The sequence below is a fragment of the Lacerta agilis genome, chromosome 4, assembly GCF_009819535.1.
Source record: "Lacerta agilis isolate rLacAgi1 chromosome 4, rLacAgi1.pri, whole genome shotgun sequence".
NCBI lineage: Eukaryota > Metazoa > Chordata > Lepidosauria > Squamata > Lacertidae > Lacerta > Lacerta agilis.
Window position 1 is genome coordinate 77915363 of NC_046315.1, and position 27901 is coordinate 77943263.

Consider the following 27901-nt stretch of genomic DNA (forward strand, 5'->3'; position numbering starts at 1 on the left):
AATCGGAAGCCGCAGAAGCCCCATTGGATGTTTGGCTTCCAAAAGAACATTCGGAAACTGGAACACTCACTTCCGGGTTTGCAGCGTTCGAGAGCCAAAACGTTCAACTTGCAAGGCGTTTGGGATCCAAGGTATGACTGTACAGTATTTGTAGGAATGGATTCCAACTATCGTTGAGTTTGTCTGTGTCAAGTCTGTGTTTATATTCAAGTTGTTCATATGTTGCGAGTTTGTATAAGTCTTCAATCCAATCGTAGAAGCGAGCTGCATTTTTATTTTTCCAATTCATCAGTATCGGTCCACTTGTAAGGGCACAGTCTTGACCCAGGTTGCCTTTGGCAGACATGTCAATCTTTCAGAAGCTTTGAAAACATGAGGGGGATATTGAATATTGAAATATTGAGGAAACTTAAATAGGTGTGGTTCTTACTTCCTTATCAAACCTAAACTTTAGTAAAAGAACATAAAGTATAATGTGCATAACATAAGGCAGCTAACAACATACAGTACTAAAATAGCCAACAGCCAGCCGGGTGGGACCAGATTGCTTACTTGGTTTTTCCAATAAGGAAGGAAGACCAAGACTATTCTCTGGCTTCCCAGCACAGAGGTCACTGCTGGCAACTGAGGGGGGGGGGTGGAGGCAGGTACAGTGCAGATGCAGCAACATCTGTGCCCACACACCATCCTCCCTGCCACCATCCCCCCTCTTGGTTACCAGCAGTGGCCACCATGTTGGAAAGCCAAGTAAATAACACAGGCCCACCTTGCCAGCTGCTACTGCAGCAAGGCCAGTTAACATCCAAATAAGCGACACAACTTTCTGTTTATGAATAGAAAGTGAATATGCACAACCCGTGTTGCAACTGCAAGCTGTTGCAGCCGATAGTAACCAAAGTGCAGCTGCACCCAATAGCTGTCTACTGTGCCCTTCTTGCGAATAGCTTAGCTTTTGCTATTTGGGACTGCCTGAAAGGAAAGAGTTGCAAATAGATACCATAAAAAACATTACAGTGGTATCTCGGGTTAAGAACTTAATTCCTTCTGGAGGTCCGTTCTTAACCTGAAACTGTTCTTAACCTGAGGTACCACTTTAGCTAATGGGGCCTCCTGCTGCCGCCGCACAATTTCTGTTCTCATCCTGAAGCAAAGTTCTTAACCCGAGGTACTATTTCTGGGTTAGTCTGTAACCTGAAGTGTCTGTAACCTGAAGCATCTGTAAACCAAGGTACCACTGTATAGTAAACCAAATGAAGGTGTTGTTATCTGGGCTTAGAAACAATGTGTGCACATTACTGCACACATACAAACCCATATTTTATACTGGGGGGGACGCATAGAAAATAAACGCTGATGTAATGAAGGAGTAGCATAAACATTGGATATTCAATTACACTTTATAATAAGCTTGGAGGCTTCAATATTGTTTCATTACCATACACAGCCAGTGTTGTTTATTTGTTTGATTAATATGCTGCTCCATCTTGGTAAATAATTTATCCTTGGTAAATAATAGCATACTCCACGACTATTTCTTTAGTCATACTCTTAGAACCTGGTTTTGGAAAAGTGATTTAAAAGGTTCCAGAATACTGAACATCTTCGGGTATTTGTAGGCACTTTCAGAGGCCCAGGGAGGCCCAGGCCACTTCCAGCTTTTGAGGCTCATGGCCATACTAAAAATGCAAAATGAAAACACAGGAAAATAAAATAAAGGTATGCATATACCCTTTGCAAAATGCAGTAGTTATCGAGGAAAAATCTAGCTTTCGTACAGTGTCAAAGTTGGTATTTTGGCTGTGTACACACTATACCTTTAACACACATTCAAAGCATGTTCTTTCTCTCAGTTAAAGGTTGCTGGGAACTGTAGTTCTGTGAGGGGTAAACTACAGTTCAGTCAATAACCAAAGGCCTGCTTGAGATATTATGGCCATCAAATATGCACAGTTTCCTTCTCATGGGGCAATTATGCACATTCTCCATGCCTGAGGAACATGCACAGTGGCTGGTGATATGCATATTATCTGCTCAGCTTATGTCCCCCTTAACATTTGCACAAGTGTTGTGTGCTGTGCAGCTTGCATTTCCCCATGGCAACTGTTTCTTAAGACAGTCATTAGAAGCTGGAGAATTATGAATTCTAGCATTTAGGACTTCCTTGGGACTCTCAAAAACTGCAGTATGGTTCTGCTGTCATTCAGATACTCATACAGTGTACTGTACTGCACATGTCTACTCTGAAGTAAACCCCACTGAGCGCAATGGGAATTACTCCCAGGTAAGTGTCTGTGGGTGGCACTGTGGGTTAAACCACAGAGCCTAGGGCTTGCCGATCAGAAGGTCGGCAGTTTGAATCCCCGCGGCGGGGTGAGCTCCCGTTGTTCTGTCCCTGCTCCTGCCCACCTAGCAGTTCGAAAGCACATCAAAGTGCAAGTAGATAAATAGGTACCGCTCTGGCGGGAAGGTAAACGGCATTTTCGTGCACTGCTCTGGTTTGCCAGAAGCGGCTTAGTCATGCTGGCCACATGATCCAGAAGCTGTACGCTGGCTCCCTCGGCCAATAAAGCAAGATGAGCACCACAACCCCAGAGTCGTCCTCAACTGGACCTAATGGTCAGGGGTCCCTTTACCTTTACCTTTAAGTGTCTGTAGGGCTGAAGCCTCATCAGTCTCATTAGATTCCCATAGGGTCTCCCATCTGCTATCAGCCATACCAGCTGCTATACAGCATTACATGGGGTTATATAGTCTTTCTTATGGCTGAATCAAATGTTTCTGATGATGCTGGTTCAGTCCTCATGTGTCACACTTCAGGATTCACGTAAAGAGACATTTGTTTAAAAGCCATCACGTATTTAGATTGTTGTCACATCAGCTGTAATTGTGTGGGTTTTTGTTTTCTTTCTAATGTGCAAGGTGTTCTAATTTTATTTATTTATTTATTTTTGGTAACAGCCTGAATGTTAATGATTTCTCTTTTCGGTTCATTTCTGTTTTGATAATGGTGTGTGTTTATTGGATATTTTGATTCATTTTATAATATGCAACGAAACATCAAATTAGAAAAAGAAAGCTTCCTCATATGAAAAGTGTGTCATTTCTTAAGATATAAAAGATAGCTGTAGATCTAGGAAACTTCTGTCTCCTGTGTTAAGGGGTGTGAGAGAGGACTGGATTATTGATTTGAAATGGGAGCTCTGAAAGCTCATAACTTTGGGAATATACCAGTACTTTGGATTTTCTCTAGGCCAGTGAAAGGCATATGTAACCTGAAATATCTGTGATTTTTCACATACTCAGAACTTGCAAAGTTCTTTTAAAAACTGTACCTATAGGTAAAGGTAAAGGGACCCCTGACCATCAGGTCAGGTCGTGTCCGACTCTGGGGTTGCGGCGCTCATCTCGCTCTATAGGCCAAGGGAGCCGGCGTTTGTCCGCAGACAGCTTCCGGGTCATGTGGCCAGCATGACAAAGCCGCTTCTGGCGAACCAGAGCAGCGCACGGAAACGCCGTTTACCTTCCCGCCGGAGCGGTCCCTATTTCTCTACTTGCACTTTGATGTGCTTTCGAACTGCTAGGTGGGCAGGAGCTGGGACCGAGCAACGGGAGCTCACCCCGTCACAGGGATTCAAACCGCCGACCTTCTGATCAGCAAGCCCTAGACGTGGATGTAAAAATAATTGCAAACAGTGGGAGCTCTGCACCTTGAACAAAAATATTTGCAACAGGTATAACTTAGCCATTTTCCATTAGATATTTCTGAAATTCGAACAGAATCATACTTCTCCCTGGGCCAATTCAACGTGCCAATTTTTATACCAATAGGACAAATTGTCTTTATTTTATAATGAATCATTTTTCAGTCTTCCTCTCCTCTCAGCTATAAACGGTAGAACATTGAAAATGCCAGCTGCAGTGTAATATCTTGGGATCACCCAAGAAAGATGCTTAGCAAGAGGTTCCGGGCTGACAAAAGGGTTTAACTTAAAGTATTTGTATGTTTCCCAGTAACAGGGTTTTCTAGGTGCCTTGCCTGATCACTATTAAATAGTGATCAGTTGTTGTTGTTTTTAAAAAAGCAGCATTAAAAATGTCAGTCGCAGCAAGTAAAAAACTAGAAAGATGCATAACAATGCTAAAAGTACACAGCAGATCGGAAATTCAGTATATTAAGAGCACATGGATCTAAGGTGCTTGAAAACATACTGAAAATAGTATTGACAAAGCCACTAGGTATTAAGCTTCTTAGGGAAGGGCATTCTCAAATGGTTTGCCACAAATGAAAAGGCACTCCAGATCTCAGGATCTGGGTAGTTTCGCCTCCCACAACCCAATGCACAACAAATTTATGGAACACATTGCCCCAAGATGAGGTCATGCCTGCTAGCCTACGGCCATGTGGATTATGCGTTTGTCATATGGGATGTATAAAATTATGCATGGGCATAGAGAAGTTTTTATTCCTGTCTCGTAATATTAGAACTTGGAGACATCCAAATGAGCTGAACGTTGGAATATTCAGGACAGACGAAAGAAACTACATCATCAGAAAGTGCACTGTTAAATGATGAAATCTGATCCCAAGTAGTAGTATTGACCACCAATTTGGATGTCTTTAAAAGAGGATTAGACAAATTTATGGGATATAAGGCTGTCAACACTACTAGCCATGATGGCTATGTGATACCTCCATGTCAGAGGCAGTATGTCTCTGAATGCTGGTTGTTGGGAATCACAACCTGTTGTGCTTTTGGGTTTTCCATAGGCAGATCTGGTTGGCCACTGTGAGATGAGGAAGCTGGACTGGTTGGGTCACTGACTTTCTTGAGCAGACTGTTGCATTTTTATGAGCACATTGTAAAGTTTAGAACACTGTTGCCTATTCTGGTTGGCAGATATTCTGGGTTTCGGCCAATATCCTGGGACCACTGGCATGCAAATGATGTGCTTCGCCATTGAGCCAAGGCACTTCTCCCAAGACATCTTTAAAGCTTAGATAGCGTGGGAAAAGGATGGTAGCTCTATCACAGCCCAGATAGATAAACAGACGCCTCCAGGTATATGGGACAGTATGCCTCTGACTAGCAGATGATGGGTTTGGAGGGAGGGTTGTTTTCGGGCCCTGCTTCTTTGCTTTCCAGAAAGCTGGTCAGTGTGGGAAATGGATGGTCTAACCCAGAATAGCGATACTGTTATTCTTAGGCTGATGCCATCACCAGTGTATGGTGCACTGAGAAAATCCATTTAGCTGCCTCAAAATATGCCACCTCTGCTCACAATGTATCAAAGCGAGGAGGAGAACACTCTTCACTAAGATGTCTCGGTAGCAGAAGCATAACAGGTCCTCTACTGCTAGATGGAAGGTGGCAATTGACTTCTAGAGTGGGTGGTGTCATCTCTCCCGTTATCAGCAATGCCTAGCTGCTCTTAGCATGGGTAACTCCTTGAGAATCAGCAAACCCCTTTCATTTGCTACAGTGGAGTCGGATTTTTACAACAATAATTTATTCAGTATTTGTATTTTTCCCAACGGGAAAATCATAAGAGATAAGATCAGCCAAGGCACTGAAAGCACAAAGGTTATTAGTTTCATAGCTATCTGTTTCGAAAGCCAGTACAATTTTCAAAAAGCTCCTATCCAAACAAAACAAAAGTTTCACCTTGATTTTTTAGCCTATAAATAATATGTTTAAGCTAACAACAACATGGAAGCTCTCCTTAAGCAATTGATATTGCATTTGTAATGGGAATATCTTTCCCTGCAAGGTACAGTGACAAAAATCCAACTGCAAGTGGTAATCATAAACCACAGATTAGCAATAGATGTTTTTTTCTTAGCTGGTCACCTAGCAACTTTGCCACTACCTGCTGCCATTGCAAATAAGCTGGAGATAACAGCTTTGTGGGTAATTACAGAAATTAAACTTTTACTGACACAAATTAAAACCAGAACAGATAAGATGAAATGGGTTTAAATTGAACCAAGTTCTCTAGGAAATTATCCCTTTTCAAGCTCCCAGCTGTTGAATTTGCAGTCCCCTCCTCCCTTAAGTTCTCATTGTGCTTTTTGTGAAGGCTAGGTACAGGGAGGAAAAAGGAAAAATAATCAGTTATTCTATACTGCTTTTTTACAATTGCCAGTGGAAGAAATGTACTTACTAATCCCCTCAGAAATGCTTAAATGACCATTATCCAGCAGCTTAGATAAGAATAATAATATTAAGAAATTGTATGAGGCAGTAATTTTTCTGGGATTCATTTATTTAACTAAGCATTCTGCCCTCTTCTAAGGGCTTTGGGCAGGTGAGATGTTTTTTAAAAATAGATGAAAAACATCTAAAAATAAATAACTCCCCCCCCCAAGTAAACAAAATATACCTTCTATTGGCTTCATCTCCAGTTTTTTTTATATATAAAAGTGTATTGTGTTTATTTTTTAAAATTACCTCCCACTTTTTAAATATAGATATAAACTCAAAGCAGCTTATGACACTAAGGTTTATATGCATAACCAGGCATGTCCAACAGGTAGATCGTGATCTACCAGTAGATCACTGGACGTCTGTGGTAGATCACTGGTAGATCAGTGGCTGCCCCCAAAGAAGCCAAGAAAACTTTGGCTCCCCTAAAAAAAGCTCAACATCTTTGCCCTGCACCCCTAAAATGACCTGAACCACCAAAAATAGGGCTTTCCTTTCCAAAAAGAAAAGCTCAGTGTTGCTTTCCTCTTCCCCAAAGAAGCTCAACAACTTTTACATGAAACCCCCCCCCCCCCCCAAATGGGGTAGATCACTGCCAGTTTTTAACTCTGTGAGTAGATCACAGTCTCTTGGAAGTTGGCCATCCCTATAAACAAATCAAAGCTACAAATGAAAATCTCAGCCCCGTCGTAAGAAAGATCTTCTGGGATATTGTTTTTGATTTAGTAAAAGAAGCCCTTGTAATGCCAGTGTGTTTCCTGGGGTAATCTGGGGTTTCTCTAGCTCCAGAAGAAGCTCAGGGTACAGTTCATCTGTGGACTTCTTTTGTTGGCAGATTTCTACATAGTACACACAGCATTTGCTTATCTTCCAAGGGAGAGAGAGGTCTTGCATATAGACTTGCCAACAAGTATGCTGGGGTTCACTGGGATGGAACCTGCAAACTGTGGTGGATGACCGTAGATCACGAGCAGATCCTGGCAACAGAATATGGTGAATAGTGAGTGGAGCAAGATCCCAACTCAGAAAGCCAGAAAGAGAGCGCTAGGATGGAATCTGGCGAGTTGGTGTGATAGTCTGGTGAAATATGGCTGGTCATGGATACATTTACAGTTGTGAGCAGCTACTGAGATTGACTGCCGATGTGCCTCTGCAGTTCAAATAAGGATAGTGAACTTTAGTGAAAGTACAGTACTCATTGGTAGTCCTATTTTTCAGGTGTGTGTGTGTGTGTGTGTGTGTGCCGGAACTCACCACAAACGCTTTCCTTGTTCTCTTATATATGGCAATGGAGTTCACCTGAGAGGTGCCAGAACTTGAGTTCGGGCTAAAATCAACCCCGGTCATAGGATTAAATGAAAGGAGATGTTCTCAAACGTGTATAAAGCCCAAGCTATTCATGAAAGCATACAGGTGAAACTTGAAAAATTAGAATATTGTGGAAAAGTCCATTTATGTAAGCAATTGTTTTCATTGGCTACTGGAGATTAATATATGAGATAGACTCATGAAATGCAAAGCGAGATATGTCAAGCCTTTGTTTGTTATAATTGTGATGATTATGGTGTACAGCTGATGAAAACCCCAAAGTTGAAATCGTTAATTTGGGGTTCTCATCAGCTGTACACCATAATCATCACAATTATAACAAATAAAGGCTTGACATATCTCGCTTTGCATGTCATGAGTCTATCTCATATATTAGTTTCACCTTTTAAGTTGAATTACTGAAAGAAATGAACCTTTCCACGATATTCTAATTTTTCGAGTTTCACCTGTATATGAAGATTAACTGGTACAGGTAGAAAAGTATTACATCTAAGCATGTTATTTAAAAAGTAGATCAATATGCTCTTGAACTATGTTACTAGAAATATTTGGGGTGGAGGGCTCACGGTTATGAAATCCAAATTAATTGTCCTTCCAGTTTTTTCTACATATGTCCTTTCATCCTGAGAGTTTACATGTTCAAGTGATAAAAAAGGAAAATAGTAAATTTATATAGCATGACACCTAAGTGATCAAAGGAACCCTGTATCACATTGCTTTTAGCTGCTATACCTGGGTTTTGATCTTTAGTTGCAGGGAACCAGCACCACCTTCTGTGAATATTTGTGATTGACTTTACATGGTGGAACTGCAGCAGGCAAACTGACTGGTGTATTATTTCTGGAAGCTCTTTCCTGTATTTTGTTTCCATTGTTCAAGTATATAACTTAGCCAAACTGATTTGGATTCACTCTGCTAAGGGGGCTTTTCAATGAAGGCATGGCCAAAGGTACAGGACCGAAATCCTGTACAGGCAGACAGAAATCACTTTAAAAACTGGGCCTGGCAGCCGGCACCAAGGTACCTGAAGAGGAAGCAGGTTTCTCCTCTTCCTCCAGGTGCTGCTGCTGTTTGGAACTGGCTGCTGCCTTCTCTTACTCTCCAGTGCATTCATTTCCCAGATAAGCTCCACCAGCCACACCACAGTTTCAGTGCATTTTGGCATACACCACTATTGAAATTTGAATTAAGCGCACGAGCTTACATTTTCTGCTCCCCTGATCCCATTCTGGATCTGGGATCTTTGGGACCGATGAGAGAGATGCCAGGGGACATATCCACCTGCCCAGTAACACAGCTGCTCCCTTCACTTCCCCATGCAAGTCCAATGGAATCCTTCATCTCACTGGGGTGTTCAGCTCTTCACCTCTCTACCATCTTGCATTCTGGGGTCCTGGAATATCTCATTGGCAGTCCCATGCCTAGCATATTAATGTGAGGTTAGAACTTTAGATAAAGGTAAAGGGACCCCTGACACGATCAGGTCCAGTCGTGTCCGACTCTGGAGTTGGAGCACTCATCTCGCTCTATACGCCAAGGGAGCCGGCATTTGTCCACAGACAGCTTCCGGGTCATGTGGCCAGCATGACAAAGCCGCTTCTGGCGAACCATAGCAGCACACAGAAACACCATTTACCTTCCTGCTGGAGCGGTCTCTATTTATCTACTTGCACTTTGACATGCTTTCAAACTGCTAGGTGGGCAGGAGCTGGGACCGAGCAACGGGAGCTCACCCCGTGGCAGGGATTCGAACCGCTGACCTTCTGATCAGCAAGCCCTAGTCTCAGTGGTTTAACCCACAGCGCCACCAAGTGGGAGTTAATACAGCGTGCTGAGGAGATGCTGAAGTCCTGGTAGAGATTCCAAGTGCTTCCCCCCCCCCTTTTTTAATGAGAAGACTGGATGAGATTGCAATATTAAAGCCTCATCTGGAAGCACCCAGAAGCTTAGATTCAATGCTAGTCCTACTCAGAATAAACCAACTGAAATTAATGAGCCTAAGTCATATTCCTTAACTTCAATGGGGCTACTCTGAGTAGGACTGGCACTGAATGCCACAGAGAGAGTAAGGTTTGGGCCCTGTGGGCATTGTAGGGTGCTGTCTCCCTGAAGGACCTATGTAGGGGCAGTGGACTTAGTTTGTTATTGTGCCTCAACAAGACTAACCAAAGTGAAGCCAATTCTCCAACTAGGTCTTCTTTCCACCTGCATGGGAAAGTGAAGTAGTTGTTGTTGCAGCTTGCTTGTCCACATAAAGCTAAAGCCTGTTTTAGTATTACATGCAAACCAGGCATGTATTTCATGGAATTAATGGTACAATGATTGGATAAAGAAATAGAAAGCATTTCAGAAAATCATTTTCTGGAACTGGAAGGAAAGTAATGCAATTTACCTGAGTGAGAGTCTGTTAGAATTGTGTGCCGTGCAATGTATACATAGTTAATCCTGGTAATGTTGCTTTGGCTCATCTGTATGTCTGATTCTTTTCTTTCTCTCTCTCTCTCTCTCCGCCCCCCTCCTCACCTCTTCCTTAGACTGTCTACAAAGCCTGGCTCTGTTCCCAGTATTTTGAAGTCACACAGTCTCACTGCAACAACACAATTCCTTGCAAGCAATACTGTTTGGAGGTTCAGACAAGGTGTCCATTTATATTACCAGACAACGATGATGTCATCTATGGAGGATTATCCAGTTTCATCTGTACAGGTAGGACAGATTTCGGCAGTCGTTATTTGGCGTCTCCCTCTGAACGCACCACCGTATGATAGGGCAAAGTATAGTCATCCCCAAAGGCTTTCAAAGGTTGTAAAGCAAAGGTGTCCAAAGGAAGCTTGAGAGCAACATGCCCATGGGTGGGCATGGCTGGGGATCATTACACAACCTGCCCTTGTCTGCACTTCTGCTTCCCCGTCACCCTGCTATTCCATTGCTATTAGGTGGTACAGAAATTCCTCGCTTCCTCCTTTCTACCCAAGAGCCCTTCCCAAAAACCCCAGCCCAGTCCAGAGCCCTGTGTCTGAACAGCTACCTTTTCTCTCTCCCTCTGTTGACTAACAGTTCTCAGATACAAGTGCATGCCAGGCTAATCTTATTTGTTCTCTTTCTCTTGGGTATAATTTATTTTAATGCTCCTGTGCACCTCCTGTTCATGTTGCCTGCTCAAAAGCCACAGTTGCTCTTTCAGGGCCTGTCTAGAGAGAGCTTCTCATGCTGCTGATTGAGCTCTTGGGTTCCTTCCCCCTCCTAAATTCCCCCCCCCCCATGAACTGCATAACCCAATGCCACTTCCTGCCACTTCCTGCAGTTCCAGTCTTTGTGCCCCTGCTCACATTGGTAAGTGATGGTGATTACTGGGTGATAGTTGGGCTATGCACCTAATATTGCCGATAATGCACTATGACTTCACCATAGGTACTTTTTAATTTTAATTTTTACAAAGGACCACATTTCTTTGCATTCTACACGTTAGGCTGGCCACTCATGCAACCTGTCTGCTGAAAAAATGGTGAAATGGTTCGCCTGTCGTAAGACCTGTTTAGCTCCCAACTTCACTGTTGTGAGTAATCAAAAGCTATTCCCCCTTATGTTCTGCTTCTGAATACCAGTTGCTAGGAAGGGACAGAGGGGAGAGTGCCCTCGTGCTCAGTTCCTGCATCATCATCATCATCATCATGTTATTATTATTTATATCCTGCCCATCTAGCTGGGTTGTCCCAGCCACACTGGGCAGTTTCCAACCCATACAAAAACAATAAAACATAAAACATTAAAAACTGCTACAGGGCTGCCTTCAGATGTCTTCTAAAAGTTGTGTAGCTCTTTATCTCCCTGACATCTGATGGGAGGGCACCACTGCTGAGAAGACCCTCCGCCTGGTTCCCTGTAACTTCATTTCTTGCAGCGGGAGAACCACTAGAAGGCTCCCAGAGGTGGACTTCAGTGCACGGCCTGAACGATGCAGGTGGAGACGCTCCTTCAGGTAGACAGAGCCAAGGCTGTTTTAGGGCTTTAAAGGTCAGCACCAACACTTTGAATTGTGCTCGGAAATGTACTGGGAGCCAGTGTAGATCCTCTAGGCCCAGCTTCCGATAGGTATCTGGCTGGCTATTGTGAGAACAGGATGCAGGTCTAGGTGGGCCACTCATCTGATCCAGCATGGCTTTTCTTACATTCTGAAGTTTCCATCCATGCCTCATGAAGTGTGGTGCAGCTTGAGACATACTGCACCCCTGCCATGTGCAGAACGCACACACTGAGCTCAGCATACTTTCTATATAACTCACTAAGCTACCTTATGGGGAAAAGGGACTTTGGTCACATCTTCTCCTTAACATAATTAAAGGAGGAGAAATTCTAGGTTTTGCAATACTGCAGGGAGAATAATTAATTATTGAACAGGAACCTTTTATCATGCTTGCTTTTGACACTGCTATTAACTGTAACATATGCATACAGTATCATGGCTAATTAATTCTGTTGAACATGCAGGGCAGAATAAGTTATTCTTCACTTTTAGACATTCACAGCCATATATATATATATATATATATATATATATATATATATGGGAGTTAGGAGTCTCATATGCCCATACCAAGCCCAGAGAAATCTGCAAAGTCTGACATAGCAGAAGGACCTGGAGTCAGCACAAATGCCACAGCCAAAATACCTGGCTAGCCCTGGAATGTACGAACACTACCTATCCCAAAGTGGTAGGAGGAAGACCCACACAGAGATCTGCCATCCCAAGTGGTTACTATTATTTACCTTGATGCTCCTTTGCTCTGTCTGCAAAGAAGGCTGAGGTGCCTGGGATATCATAGTAAAAATACAGCCATTTACATACAATTGCTAAAAATCTAAAAACTACAAGAACAAAACATCAGCATAGCACAACAAGAACAATAATTACGCTGTTAGATTCAATGAAATTTTACCTCCTGAAAGACCAGTGAACAGGCATGTATTCAATTGACGTGTTTAAAAATTAATGGCAACTGCTCTTCCCCAAGATGTGCATTCGGCCTTGGTCCAGTATACCTGAAGGAATGTATCCACCCCCATCGTTCAGCTCGGACACTGAGGTCCAGCTCCAAGGGCCTTCTGGCAGTTCCCTCACTGTGAGAAGTGAGGTTACAGGGAACCAGGCAGAGGGCCTTCTTGGTAATGACGCCCTCCCTGTGGAATGCCCTGCCATCAGACGTCAAGGAAATAAACAACTATTTGACTTTTAGAAGACATCTGAAGGCAACCTTGTTTAGGGAAGTTTTTAATGTTTGATGTTTTATCGTGTTTTTAATATTCCGTTGGGAGCCGCCCAGAGTGGCTGGGGAAACCCATCCAGATGGGCGGGGTATAAATAATAAATTATTATTATTCCACAGCTGAGGTGCCACCACAGAAGAAGCCCTGTCTCAAGTCACCATACCACAGACCATGCCGGTCAGGAGGATCAAGAGCAGGGCCTCTCCTGCCAGCCCCAAAGCAAGGGGTGTTAGTTATTGGGGGAGTCACTTGGGCCCTAAGCCTTTTAAGCTTTTTGTATAGCACTAACACCCTCAGTAACTCATGGCAGGCAGGGTCGTGCTTTTAAAGACATATGGTCTCATCTAGCCTGATAGCTACCAAGTTGCAAGGTGGTCTTCAAAAACAGCCTCAGGTAGAGAGCAGATATAAGGCATCAGGAGTAGCATTTTGAGGGGAAGGGGGCCAGCGCTCTCAACACACTTGGTTTTTCAGACCACGTGTGACTGTTCATCAGCAGCATCTATAATTCTGACCAAATCACTAGTTCTATGCACCGAGTAAACTGTCCCATGAACATTTATGGATGTGCTTTTCTTCCATTTTCAAACATGGACTCTACAGAGAAGTTTCCTTTCCATAAGCAGTGAGGTGAGCAGAAATGGTCTTACATAGACAGCATGTAGTCCCAACCTTGTGATCTCTCTTTCTCCTGTTCAATTTAATATTTACGTGTCATCAACAGGAGCAGCAAATCACCATTCAATAATAAAAAGAGTTTCTCTGAAAATATTACCAGAGGGCTTATGCCATAAACACATAACAATACACAGATTGCAGTTGACCCCTAGTATTTTTCAGGCATTGGTTGTCCGCAGGTGGCAATGTTTTGCAGTTCTCATGCATGAATGAGTCTGAAGTGGCAGCCTGCAGTTCTGGTTGGCTGGTCTTCAGCTGCTTTCTCCTCTTCTTGCCTGCAGGTCTGAAACAAGAGGGAAAAAATGTAGGGCTTATTTAACAGGCCTCAGATCACTCTGGTTCCTGGGAGAGAAGAAATCTCTCCATTTTTGTGGTAAAGAGGAGGCTGTTTTTGGAACTGCATCTTCCTCCCCTTCTCTGCTTAACAGAGCAACTCTGTTTAAGTGCAGTTACAGGTGGGTAGCCGTGTTGGTCTGCCATAGTCAAAACAAAATCGAAAATTCTTTCTAGTAGCACCTTAGAGACCAACTGAGTTTGTTCCTGGTATGATCTTTCTGTTTCAGTGTATCTGAAGAAGTGTGCATGCACACGAAAGCTCATACCAGGAACAAACTCAGTTGGTCTCTAAGGTGCTACTAGAAAGAATTTTCTGTTTAAGTGCCACGAGTTAGCCTGCTCTCCCTTCAAGTATTTTTTTTTTGGGTGCCTTGAACTGTGTGGGGCAGGGGGCAGGAAACTTACCGCGCTTCGGGCCGGTGTCTCCAGCACCGATCGCGTGGTGGGGCGTAGGGTGGTGTGCACACGCTATTTCCAGCTCACTTCCGGGTTGGAGGAACACTGGAAATAGCTTGTGCGCATGTGCACGGGCCTCCTCTGACCCGGATGTGCACTGGAAATAATGCTTGTGCATGTGCACAAGCTATTTCCGCTGCTCCTCCGACCCAGAAGTGGACAGCCGCGCCGCGCTGCACCGGTAAGAGCGGGAGGCGGCAGATGTCGCTGGGGGCCGGATAAATGAGTCCCGCGGGCCATATCCGGCCCACAGACCGTAGTTTGGAGACCTCTGGTGTAGGGGATACGCATGTAGAGCGACCACTTAGACATCACTTTTTTATTTTAAAAAAAGGAGATATGTGCTTTCCCTTCAAATTCCTTAATGGCCCCCATTGAGGAGTTGAATGGACTGTACTTGGCAACTAAATTTGCATGTGTTGACCTTTATCCAAGGTATGGAGAACTCTCGGGGTATGCCTGAATGTCTTTCAGGAGACAAGGCTTGGATCAGGCTTGTACCAAGGTCAAGCAGGGTTCATTATGGAGCATCTCATGTCGACCTTCTTACTTATGCCATAAACCATAGAAGAAGTGCAGATTGACACACCTATTCACAGAAATGTCTCCAGGACAGGACTCCCATGAAGGATATATAAATTATGCTAGAATAAAAATGCCAACAATTTCAGGCCCGGTGTGTTATAATTCTTATCCAAAGAGCAATGAGAGGCTAGTAAAATAGCCTAGGCCTAAAAGTACCAAGAGGCACTCTGAAGTTGCAACACTTCAGGCATTGAAATCCCTGCAAAGAAGTATAAATGCTGTGGGGAATTTATGGCTGATCTGCTCCAGTAGGGATGCTAAATCTGACCAAATCTTGGTGGTCAGTGACCGTAGGGGGAAGGTAGTTGTTTATACACTAAAACATGGCTCCTAATGCAGTTTTTATTTGTGCTTGCAAAACGTAATTTATTTTGAATTCCAAAATCTGCTATCAAAAAATCTCCTGCCGAATCAATTAATATAAAGGTAGCCAAGCTCCCACTTCTTAGGCCATTTATAATTTGCTAACAAATTATATCTCTTGCGGCCAAGTGCAATATACCAAAATTTTTACTATGCATTGCTGAAGTTGCCTGGGATCATATTCACCATCTCCCTACAAGTGCAGTTCAATTGACCAGTTAGCTAAGCTTTCGAGAGGAAATATGTAGGAGTAAAGGCATCTCCAGCCTCATTTCTTGCACGCTTGCCATGTAAGTAACCAGGGCTGTCTATATAAGATAAATTAATTGCAACCTGCCTCAAATGCTTTGCAGTTACCTCTGCCTCGCTTGCTCCCTTTGGTATTTACACTTGGATACAACTTTTAATTTTATACAACTGTGGCATCTCATATGCTCTGACATAAAACAATGCAACCATGCTAAACAGTTTAAAGATGAAAATGAATACAAACAACAACAACAACAACAATAATAATGGCACAGATTTATCAAACATTTTGATAATTGTGGTCCATGTAAGGCTTTTAATGTACCGGTATTTTTTTTAATTAAAGATTTCTTGGCTTTTAACATTAAACTCAGCTCCTGGAATTTGAGCCAATAGATTGCAGAGTGACAGTCTCAAAAAAATTTTTTTTACAGCCAGTGAGCAAGACACTGCACAAATGCTGTAACAAAGTGCTATTGATATTTAATTGTTGTGTTTCAAAGTCTATGCATGGCTTACCACTGCTATATATTTTTTGTAATGTTTGATAGGTAACTGGGGACACCTAGTGGAGACCAATAAACATTTCAACCCATATTCAATTAATACTGTGAAATATTCAGAGGGTAAAGGTAAAGAAGGGACCCCTAACCAGTCCAGTCGTTGTGTCCGACTCTGGGGTTGCGGCATTCATCTCACGTTACTCGCCAAGGGAGCCGGCATAAAAGCTTCCGTGTCATGTGGCCAGCATGACGAAGCCACTTCTGGCAAACCAGAGCAGTGCACAGAAACGCCGTTTACCTTCCTGCCGGAGCAGTACCTATTTATCTACTTGCACTTTGACGTGCTTTCAAACTGCTAGGTGGGCAGGAGCTGGGACTGGGCAATAGGAGCTCACCCCGTCGTGGGGATTCGAACCACCGACATTCTGATCAGCAAGCCCAAGGCTCTGTGGTTTAACCCACAGCGCCAGAGGGTACAGCTAAACTAATGCCTTAACTGGTTTAATAGTCATTTTCTCTCCCCAGGAAACTCTGAAAACTATAGGGGCTCTTGGGGGGGATGGTGGAGGGACTACAATGCTTGGCATTCTTTGGGAGGAAAGCCATGAAGTGATGCTGATATAAAAGCAACATGACAGCTTTATGAAAAATTGGAAACTATTTATTGAATATTGCAATTTTTTTCAAATAAAAAAATTGGTTTTCCAGTCAACTATCAAGGTGAGAGCAGACTGCAGCAAGTTAAATTACATCAAATGAATTGCAACTCTGCCAACTGAACGACTTCCTGCTTTGTGTTATATGGAATGGGGTAATAAGCAACAGGGATGCGGGTGGCGCTGTGGTCTAAACCACTGAGCCTTGGGCTTGCCGATCAGAAGGTCGGCGGTTCAAATCCCCACAATGGGGTGAGCTCCCGTTGCTCGGTCCCAGCTCCTGCCCACCTAGCAGTTCGAAAGCACGTCAAAGGGCAAGTAGATAAATAGGTACCGCTCCGGCGGGAAGGTAAACAGCGTTTCCATGTGCTGCTCTGGTTTCGCCAGAAGCGGCTTAGTCATGCTGGCCACATGACCCGGAAAAACTGTCTGCGGACAAACGTCAGCTCCCTCGGCCAGTAAAGCGAGATGAGCGCCGCAACCCCAGAGTCGTTCACAACTGGACTTAACTTTACCTTTACCTTAATAAGCAATACTGGGAGTCTCTACGACAAAATATTATAGTTACTTCTAAGAGTATGAATTCTGCTCTTACATGAACAAAGCATTTGAGAGCATACTATTTGACCAAACTCATGCCGGCTGCCTTAAGAAATACCTTTATGGAGCTCAGATTCCAGACGATGCCCTTGGCGGTCTTAGGTGGGCACTACCATCTAGGGTTTCGTACGATGACAGGCTCTGCATATAAACATAGGTGGGAGATATATTACTACCCTTTGGATAGGGATCCAAAAGACTGATTCTTGAAACCTTTCCCAATTCCTGGAAGCAGGTTTATTATGGCAGAAATGGCTCTCTATCTTTTGAATTACGCAAACAGCTTTCTGATACATAAGGTGGTGCTTTCTGCTCTGGACACAAGAAAGAGAGAGAGAGATAATATCGCAACAAGTTGTGCAGGAGATTCAGAGGTCTAACCGAAGTTAAGCTGGGCCTCAGTTAACGTATGAACTCTGACTCCCTTTTTTAAAAACAACAACACGTTTTTTTAAACCCTTGATGTCATGCATTATGTAATTGCTGTGTGCTGTATGTTATGGTTTACATTTTGGCAAATTATAGGGAAACTGTGATGTCGACATATTGCCAGATGTGAGGTGTCATGATAGCAAGCTAGCCACATGATCAATGATTGTTGAGATGTTGCCTGTAGGCAGTGCTGTTTTTCTAGAAAAAGAGGTGTTGGAACTCACCATGAACGCCTTAATTGTTTCAGTTACAGGTAGGTAGCTGTGTTGGTCTGCCATAGTCAAAACAAAATAAAAAATAAAAATAAATTCCTTCCAGTAGCACCTTAGAGACCAACTAAGTTCGTTCTTGGTACGAGCTTTCGTGTGCATGCACACTTCTTCAGATACATGTATCTTAGTTGGTCTCTAAGGTGCTACTGGAAAGATTTTTATTTTTTATTTTTGCCTTAATTGTTTGTTCTCTTATAATAGCAATGGCGTCCAGCTGAGAGGTGTTGGAACTGAGTTCTGGCTGAAAAAAACAACCCTGCCTGTAGGAAAATAATTTTCCTTTTTTTCTAAGTACCAAAGTAGCTGCTGAGCGAGGCAGCAAACAAACGTTTCTGCCAGCTCATGGAGAATTAACCCCCTTTTTTCATTTTCCTTAACATCCTAAAAGATATGGTGGTTTCACTCCCCTTCCATGAAGCCGCTATAAGTCCAAATTCAAAACTTTGTAGGAGGCCTGGGCAGTCTTCAGACTTGTCTTATTTAATAAGAGCCCCAGTAACTCCTAACTAGTTGTTGTTGTTCAGTCGTTCAGTCATGTCCGACTCTTCGTGACCCCATGGACCAGAGCACGCCAGGCACCGCTATCCTCCACTGCCTCCCGCAGTTTGGCCAAACTCATGCCAGTCGCTTCAAGAGCACTGTCCTACCATCTCATCCTCTGTTGTCCCCTTCTCTTTCTGCCCTCCATCAAAGTATTGGAGCCTCAGCTTCAGGATCTGTCCTTCCAGTGAGCACTCAGGGCTGACTAGTGTCATGTGCCAAAGACATACAGTTAAAATTATTTGCTCTCAGTACCAGAAGTGAATAGACCTTACAATGCTTTTTATGCAAAAGTCTACTTCTCGTTTTCCTGTTGAATAGCTACTTCCACCAATAAGCTGACTATAAAGTAATGTCTGCACAATGTAATGTCCTAACCACTGGGAATCAGAAACTTTTGCTGATCCACTGCAAATTACCCAGAAATCTTCCAGTAGATCCTGCTTGGCCTGATTGCCTACTCCAGCTCTAAAGTACGTAAGAGTAATTTAAAAAATAATAAATAGAAGGTAGCTTTAAATAAATGTTTGGACTCTCCCCCCCCCCAGCTTATTGTTCCCTATCTGCAGGTAGTAAAGGTAAGTGGAATGAACAAGAAAAGGAACTTTTAGTAACTTATAAACAGATGGTGAGAACTACACAGCCCTAAGGCAAACATTCTGGCACTTCAGCTGGTTTTGTTCACTGGAGTGAATTAAGTGCAACAGTGTACTTCCTCAAGCGGCTTTTGAGCAATAAGTACACCTAAATCCTCAAGACATTTGCTTGAAAATCAGCCCCATTCATTTCATTAAAACCTCTTCTTCCATGCCGGTATGCTCAGAATCATACCTAATGTAAAGCGGTATAGAAGGTTCAACTGTGAATAGTTACTACTGAATCAGTAACTTATTAGCAGCTTCTTAATACTCCTAGGCATGGGGGGAATCATCTGAACTTGTTTACTCATAAAAGAACATATTGAGAATTGGAAGCTACATGACCAATGGGTTCAAACTGCCAAAGAGAAGTGTTGGTCTTGTATGAAAGCGAGGGTATTTTGGGAAATGATACATGATGAGATAAAAAAAATTATGTTCAGAATGAGTATATCCAAAAGAAAGAAAAAAGCCTGAATTATTTCTGTTAGGAATTATAGAAGTAGAAAACCCAAATAAATGGTTAAAACTGTTTATGTATGTTTATGAGAGCCAGTGTGGTGCAGTGGTTAAGAGCGGTAGACTCGTAATCTGGGGAACCGGGTTCGCGTCTCCGCTCCTCCACATGCAGCTGCTGGGTGACCTTGGGCTAGTCACACTTCTTTGAAGTCTCTCAGCCCCACTCACCTCACAGAGTGTTTGTTGTGGGGGAGGAAGGGAAAGGAGAATGTTAGCCGCTTTGAGACTCCTTCCGGTAGTGTTAAAGCGGGATACCAAATCCAAACTCTTCTTATGTATGTAACAACAGCGGCTAGGATTCTTATGCAGAGAAATGGAAGGAAGAAGAAGTTCCCACCAAAGAATGGATAAGTAAGACAATGGACTATGCAGAACTGGCAAAATTAACAGAACCTAATGATTAGCGTTTTATGGAATAATTTATGCCTTTTTGGATTAGTTAAATGAATATTATTGTATGATGAACTCGCAAGCAGGACTTGAGCAACAGAAGCAATTAGATTACAATATCATGGTTATGATTTAATAGATAGGGTGCAACAGAAGGGGAGAAACAACTGCTCCATGGAAAACGGGGTGGGAAGTCGACAAAAACAAGACAGAAGATGAAACTGGGTTTTGATTGTGTATGTTAACAATGTTGAAGCCTAATAAAATATAATGGGGGTGGGGAGGAACTACCAAAATAGAAAAGGGAAAAAAAGGCTTAGGGCTCATCCACACTTCCCCCTGTCCTCTGATTTCTTCTGTTTCCCCTCGGATTTCTAGAGGTTTTTGTTTTCTCCTGCCGCTTCCCCCAGAAAAAACCCATGGTTTGTTGCTGAATCAGAACACACACCACTACTCAGAAAACCTGGTTGGTGTTTGTTTCAATTCAGTGGTAAACCGCAGATTTTCCCGGCGAAAGGGGCAGAGCATAAGAAAAAATTACCAGGCCCGTGTCTAGAAACCATGGTAGAAAGAGGAGCATGGATGAGCCCTAAGACTACACAGAAAAGTTCCCAATGGATAGCTATAATTCTGTGATTCTGTCTTTGGTTTCTGCAATATTTATCTATCTATCTATCATCTATCTATCATCTATCATCTGCCACCATGAAGGCTCTTGCAATCACCCATGGATCTTGGCCTCGAAGCCTCCTTTAAGGCAGTTAGGGAAATAGGCTTGGGACTGATACACTTTGCACATCTTATTTTAAAAACTCGCATGCACAAATTTGTCGGTACATGCAACACTTTTCTATGTGGCTATACCTGGCAAAAGTAATCATGAGGTGTGGCAGGTGAAGTGATCTTCTGAATAATATCAAGACCAAAGCTTGCATTATTGTTCATTTTCCTCTTGGAAATAGAAAGCAAACGTAAAAGCAACAGTGATCCAAGCATTCGAACACAAATTATGCAGCAAAAAGCAGAAATACAAGGGGCAGCACTAATAATAGTCAGTACATGAAGCAGCTACAGAATCAAAAGTTTGTTTAAGAAGGATGGAGGGGGTGGAATCTGTTTTTTATTTATTATTATTATTATTATTATTATTATTATTATTATTATTATTATTATTCCTACTAACTTTAACCTTGTCTGGCGCTTTCCCACATAGACTGTGTCGTGAACCATTTGATTTTAAAGAACATTATAGCATGGTTTGCAGCACCGGAAAAGCAATGCAACACAATAATAGCTATACAATAATACGTATCAAGTAACACTATGTGTTGTTTTTCCCTCCCTGCAGGGCTCTATGACAACTATCCAACCAATGCAGAACCAGAATGCTGTGATGTCAGATGGGGACTATTATCAGATAACCAATCCAAAGGGACTATAAAAACAAGTGACTCGATGTGTCACCGGACATCACTCACAGTTTCATCAGCATCAAGACTGTGTAACAGCAGACTTAAACTGTGTGTTCTCGTACTAATTCTCTTGCATACAGTACTAACAGTCTCAGCAGCACAGAACTCAACTGAACTGGGCTTTGGCGGCATAACAACTTTGGAAGATAGTTCAACCAATGAGGAATAAAAGATTCAATTCATCTTCTCCTACGGGCCCACAGCAAGCCCACATGTACTGCAGTCAAACACAAGAGACTGGGTCCTTTTGCCCTCCATTCACTCCTCCGAAGGCCTTCTGGGTAAAACTCAGCGGAAGGGCCACAATCCAAACAAGGACACATCAAATACAGCTTTTTATTGACTAAAAGGCTGTCTGGTGACTTAAATTTCTCACACCATTTTATACACTGTGTTTTAATGTTTGGAGTTTCTTTCTTTTGTTTGTTTTTGCACTTGTTAATACAGGATTTTATTTTTTGGACAGTTTCTCAGAGCTAAACTAAGTCTTTTCACTGTCTTTATCTATTTCTAGTCATTGTGTGTGTTCATCCAATAGTTCTGTCTTTTATGTCTTGTCAATTTCTATTAGAGGAAAGAACTGCTGTGGTTCCATGGCATAACTAACTAATGGATTAATTTTTATTTTTAGAAAAAACAACAACAATAACCTTGCCCCCTAAACGGCCCTACTCTCCCCCACAAAAAATGGTTCTCCTTCTCTTCTCCAGTGCCCCAAAGCAGACAATGCCCGCTTGCTTTCCGTCTGTGTAATCACAATGAATGGGCGCACGTTTCAGATGAGCCTCTGCCCATATTGCACAAGTCACCTGACTGGAACCCAAAGTGAGGAGATGGGGAGGCAAAAGAGAAGCGCTCTCCTTCTAAGGTGGAATCGGACAGTGAAATTGTAACGTAACAATACCTATAACAAACTGTTGCTCCAATTCCCATTTTCAAAGAAGTCCAGTCCTTTCTCACTGGTCAGTTGAACAGGAGCCGCCTGGGACGGAAGACAGTGCATGTGAAGCCATGTTTAGAGCTCAGCAAAGATAACTAGATGAGAGAGGCCTTCACAGTGGCGGTAGAAGTTTGGCATTCATTGTGAATTACGGTTTTTTAAATTCCACCGCAGTCATGCGAGCAGCACGTGTCAGTATAATCTATAGGAGCAGAGAGGTTCAGAAAAACAAACCAAGTTTTCCCTTTACCAGTTTCTGATTATCTCTCCACAAATTCCCGCAGAAAACACATAACGTGTGGACATCACACATGAGTGCACACCCAAGGTAGTTTAAATAGCAACTTTTCTTTGAAATCTCTGACCCCCAAGCAGGGTTCCCAGGTGCCTGTATACTGGTGTTTAAAGACGCAGTTGTGTTTCGTCCACATCACACATTTGTTGTGGGAACACTGGTATAAGGTGTGTGTTTCCTGCAGCAATCCAGTATATGAAACTTTCCGCAGTCATATTAAGTATGACATATTGATGAAATTCCCCTTGAAACTAAAGGCAGACGAGGACATTTGGGGGGAAGGCAGAACAAAACGTTAGCACAGTTGAAAAAGAAAACATAATGTTTTTTTTCCTTTAAAAAATAATCATCATCATAATAGATAAACCACTTCCATGAGTGTGCAATAAAATTTAACATGTTGGGCTGAGTAGTCAAAGCGGGGCAGGGAGAGAGAATAATCCAGTTGTCTTTTCCCCCCATTTCTTTCTTTGTAGAATCATATCACCTGCTAAGTGTATGAGAACTTGCTTTTTAAAAAGGCTTTTTAGAGTTTACACTAGAATAAATGGAAGGAAAAGTTAATAAGGGCTGTTTTAAAAAAAAAACTTTTCATTCCTTCCTGTTCTCTAACTACACTTGGAAAGTGCACTTTAGAGCTGTTTGCTGTGTAGCTGAGAGATGAAGGAAAAAAGATAGGAAATATTCTCTTAGCAAACCAATTATCTACTTTCTAGCTATGGAAAAACCCCATCCTTCCCTGGCCCTTTCAAGAAAACGTTTCTGTTCATCACTGCGGTGTTGATATGCATTTTTATTCATGTTTTATGGTTTGTGAAGTTCTGCAAAAAATATATATAGATATATACAAAAAAAATCCCTACTGCTTTAGCAGGTTAAAATAATGCATTTGTTTAAGATGTATAAGCTCAACTATTTTGCAAGACTTCTTGTTTTGATAGTGTTTTGCTATGAACTGAGAATGAGGATCTTAAAATGACCTGTGCAAATACAAAAAAAAGCACGTAAAATGCAGAATTATTCAGCTTCAGTTTCTTTCCTTACCCTTCTCCCCTCCTTACTGCGCATGTGCACACACAGGTATTCTACTTGGCATTTTAAAAATGGTGCTTTTATTTTCCCCCCACCCTGGAAGAGCACATCTCATATGAATAATACTCATAGCTGTACTGTGGAAATACTTTGACAATTTAGGAGTAGGGGGGGTTGGGTGGGGGAGAGAAAGCTTTAACCGATAGTGGAATGTAGACTTCAAAGAGCATTTTGGTCTGTTGCGAAAAAAGCAATGCAGCAATGAGTGGGGCTGGGCTGCAGTACTTTAGGGAGTTTGCTAGAGTCGCGCAACTAAAGAAAGCACATAGGTGAGCTCTTGTTCAACTGACCTCTTCTCTTGATCTTAAACGTAAATGGTCAGTAAACAGTTTGTTATAAACCTTGATCTACCTCTGCTGTGCAAAGGCCATTCAACAACATCCATTTCTGTGACATTCACTGCATTATCATTTGGGTTCACCCATGGACTAAGACACTCATTCGTTCCATTTTCTTTTCTTTTTTTTGCACTGCCCCAATACAGTAGCGAGTTCTCTTTGTCCCACATTTAAAGTGGCATCTAATGAAGAAGTGCTGGTTCTTCTCAATGGGACCCTATTTTGCCTCTTGCTGACCTAACTGCAGAGAATACAAGTCAAGAAACGTTTCTCTCTCCCCCCCTTCCTTCCCTTCTCTTCCTCCCCCCCCCCATTTCCCCTTTTTAAAATGTGCTTTCAAAGGGAAAGGAAAAACACAGCTCTAACGCTCCCTGGCTTCAAGCAATGACACCAGGAGGGAGAGAAATAGAGAGAGAGCTAAAGAAAAACAGTGGCAACGTTATTCACATGCTTAGAAAAATAAGAGAGAGAGAGCCAAACAATGAGTAAAATGAAACAGGAAGCACAAACCATTTTAATTAAAAGACGTAATGGAACACGCCACCTACAAATAGCTGCCTGCAGTCAACATGGTCTGTGAATTCTCTGTCACTATTCCCCCCCCCCCTTTCAGTCTATTTCCTTCCTTCCTTCCTTCATTTTTATTTTTTTATTTTTAAGGAATATCTCATTCCCGGGTACACTGCTGCTGTGATGTTACGTTGTCATTTGAGCCAGGGTATTTCTTGCTCCAGCAGTGTGGTCTGTATCATTTCTTAGTGGCAGCTAGGAAATCACACATAGATTTCCTAATGGAAGTTCAGAGAACCGTTAATCATGTATGATGCAAAGAGCTCATCCCCATCCATTCCTCATCCGTAAACAGTTTTCTTGGCACAAACCTGAGCATGCTTGATATTGTGCACCTATTACTTTTGCCCGAATAAATTTGCATCTTGCCACTGTAACCGCCATCTTGTTCCATTTCTCCTTGTGCTGTATGACTTGGACATACATGATGAAGAACTAGCTTCAAGATAAATGATGCTCATATGTTTTAAAAGCAGAAAAAGTGAGGTATCTATTTCACAGTCATATAGACCAGACTTCCCTGCCCCCTACTCCACCGCAATGTGTTTTTTTTTTCATTTTGGTTTTTTTTTTTCTGAAACAGGGAAAATTCCAGAGTTTGTGCAATATATGAATACTGCAAAGCCAAATGTCATAGATCACAACCAGAGCTATATGTTAATTCCTTATTGCATATACATTTGAGAATACATTATATTGACTTTTCCTTTCATTAAAGAGATAGAATACTTTTTTTTTGCAAATAATAGCTATTGAAGGCTGTCCTTCCGCACACCAATGACCTACTCAATGAAAAATGGAATAAAGTTTGAGACCCAAAAGTGGTGCAAGAGCACCGTCAACTTCAAAAGACTCTGCGGGATAATGAAGCTGGGCTGAAAAGTTTCTGAAAAAGTATTGTCATGCATAGTTTCCTAAAAGCACAGAACCACTGAAAGGTAACAGGAGCTGTCCAGTAGAACAACACAGAGGAGGTAGCAAGTACAGTATATAACTGGTTATATTGTGTGATATAGTCCAATGCAGTAGTATGAGAATAGCAAGAGGACAAAACACAGTCCTTTCTGGTTCCTGGTACTGTTTGCTTTTCACTACATTCAGTCAAGGGAGTGAAATGAGGGCAGGGGGAACACGATCAGAATTAGGGGCTCTCGACATCACTTTCCATGGGATGGAATAAAAGTTCAAACAAACTAGAGAAAGACAATGCGGGCAAAACCCATTGAAGTTCTTTGCCTATTTCAAAGGTTGCTAAAAACTTTTGCGATAACAACATCTGGATCCTTCATTATGTAAAGCACGTAGGGTAAACTACTGAGTCTGACCGCCGGCCCATCTGGTTCAGTTCTGTTGACACTGACTAGCAGAAGCAGCTCTCCATCCTTTCAGGCAGGGGACATTCCCGGCCCTCCCTTCAGATGCTGAGAATGGAAACTGGGATCTTCTTGCATGCAAAACAGTTAGCAGTGAGTTCCAGCCCCAGTATATGTCCTAGTATACATCTGTAGCATTATCCTGCATATACATTAAAGTGCCAGACAGTTCCATGAAAGCGGAACATGCCTTCAAGGATTTCACAGAAATCACAGAGTTGGGAAGGGACCCTAAGGATCATGTAGTTCAACCGGCTGCAAAGCAAGAAGATGCAGCTGTCTCATGCAGGGATCGAACCTGCAACCATGGTGTTATCAGCACCACTCTCTAACCAACTGAGCTACCCAGGCAATGCTGCAATTGCAGGCCACCACCCAAAGTTCCTTGAACCCAAGAGGTCTTTGAACAGGAACACACAACTGGCATGTTTCAAACTGATGGGGTGTTCAGATGCAATCTGTGATATGGGAGAACATTAAAATGTTGCAAAGTGTTTTTTTTTTTTAAACTGGGTTGTCTTAGGCCATTAGTGGCCTCTCCATGAGTTGATGAAATGAACTTCCTCGTCTGAGGTTCTCTTAATCTTTCTGCTCAGGGCACACAGGTTTCCCTTGGCTACTGGCAAGGGCTGACCCAACAGTTCTCCCAAGCCATCAATGGCCTCCACACAAATTCTCTCGCCTAGGCTACTTTTCTAACTTTCCCCTCAGAGCACACAGGCCTTAAGTACCAAACTCAAAAAAATAAAATATTAACAAAAAATTAAATTTGGAGTAGGCCGAAGATTTCCTTCTTTCCTGAGTTTCAGACCTACCAAGGAGGCAACAGGTCCAGTTCTGACTCTCTCCCTGAGGTAAAATTTCAATCAAGCTGCGATAACCACTCCTTGCAGTTGCTCCAGATAATTATGCCTCTTTATTTACTGTAGCTATTTATATGCCTCTTAGTCACTGAAGCTTCTGAGCAGGTTCTAAACAGTTACACATTCATTCTTATACGTCATCCCGGCCTGCAGGGGAGATAGCTAATGGCCTTAGATTTGGTTGCAAGCATTCTAAGTGTAGGAGGATGTGATTATCAAAAGTGTGCACTGACCACAAGATACAGTTCAGACACTGATTCAGTCAGCGTCTAGTAAAAATAGCCTTCAATTTGACTAAGACCTCTTCAGAGGTTTCCCATTTTGCTTCAGCTCCAAACTGATTTGGATGTTTTCCATGCCATTCCCTATCAAGGGGAGAAATCAACAAATAGCTACAACTTTAATTTTCAATAGAATCTGCAGTCATGGTAGCCCCTGCTGAGTCGGTAAAACCTGTCAAACTGAAGACAAACAGGAAATGATGGAATTGTGCTGGGTTTGAAGGTATATATGTGTGTGTGTGTGTGTGTGGATCTGTTTATAACAGTGGTTCCCAATTAGGGGTCTGGGGAACCCTGGGGCTCTGGGAAATGCACCCAGGGGGTCTGCGGCCCCATTCCTTGCTTCCCCCCCACTAAACTGTTGCCATTTTTGCATGGTAGTATCAGAAATTTTATGGCCTGTTTTGGCACTGTGCGATTTTTCCATATATTGGCCAAAATCAGTTTTGAAATCACACCGCAATGATGATTTTGACCCGGCACGCTGAGAGAGACCAGGGCAGCTGATCTCCCTCACTTCAAGGCACCGTTGGAGGGTATGCCAAATATTATTATTATTATTATAATTATCATCACATCTCAAATTGCTATATAAAACTTAAAAGCACAAGGCTGATTGATTTAGTCATTTAGATTAAATTTAAAAAGAAAGTGGGAACCGTT

General features: G+C 42.4%; 1 protein-coding gene and 1 non-coding gene across 2 annotated transcripts in view; one reads left to right on the forward strand and one right to left on the reverse strand.

Moving 5' to 3' along the window:
• FAM155A (family with sequence similarity 155 member A) overlaps nt 1-22654 on the forward strand; it is a 338085-nt gene extending 315431 nt beyond the window's left edge. Inside the window, exons 3-4 of the mRNA XM_033146396.1 lie at nt 10067-10238; nt 21363-22654. Coding sequence (XP_033002287.1) covers nt 10067-10238; nt 21363-21655 — 465 coding nt within the window. The 3' untranslated portion in view covers nt 21656-22654. The remainder of the gene's footprint in view (nt 1-10066; nt 10239-21362) is intronic.
• A 3717-nt stretch (nt 22655-26371) lies between these two features.
• TRNAI-GAU lies at nt 26372-26445 on the reverse strand. The gene has a single exon. It is a non-coding gene; the product is annotated as a tRNA-Ile (tRNA).
• Between the last annotated feature and the right edge of the window lie 1456 nt (nt 26446-27901).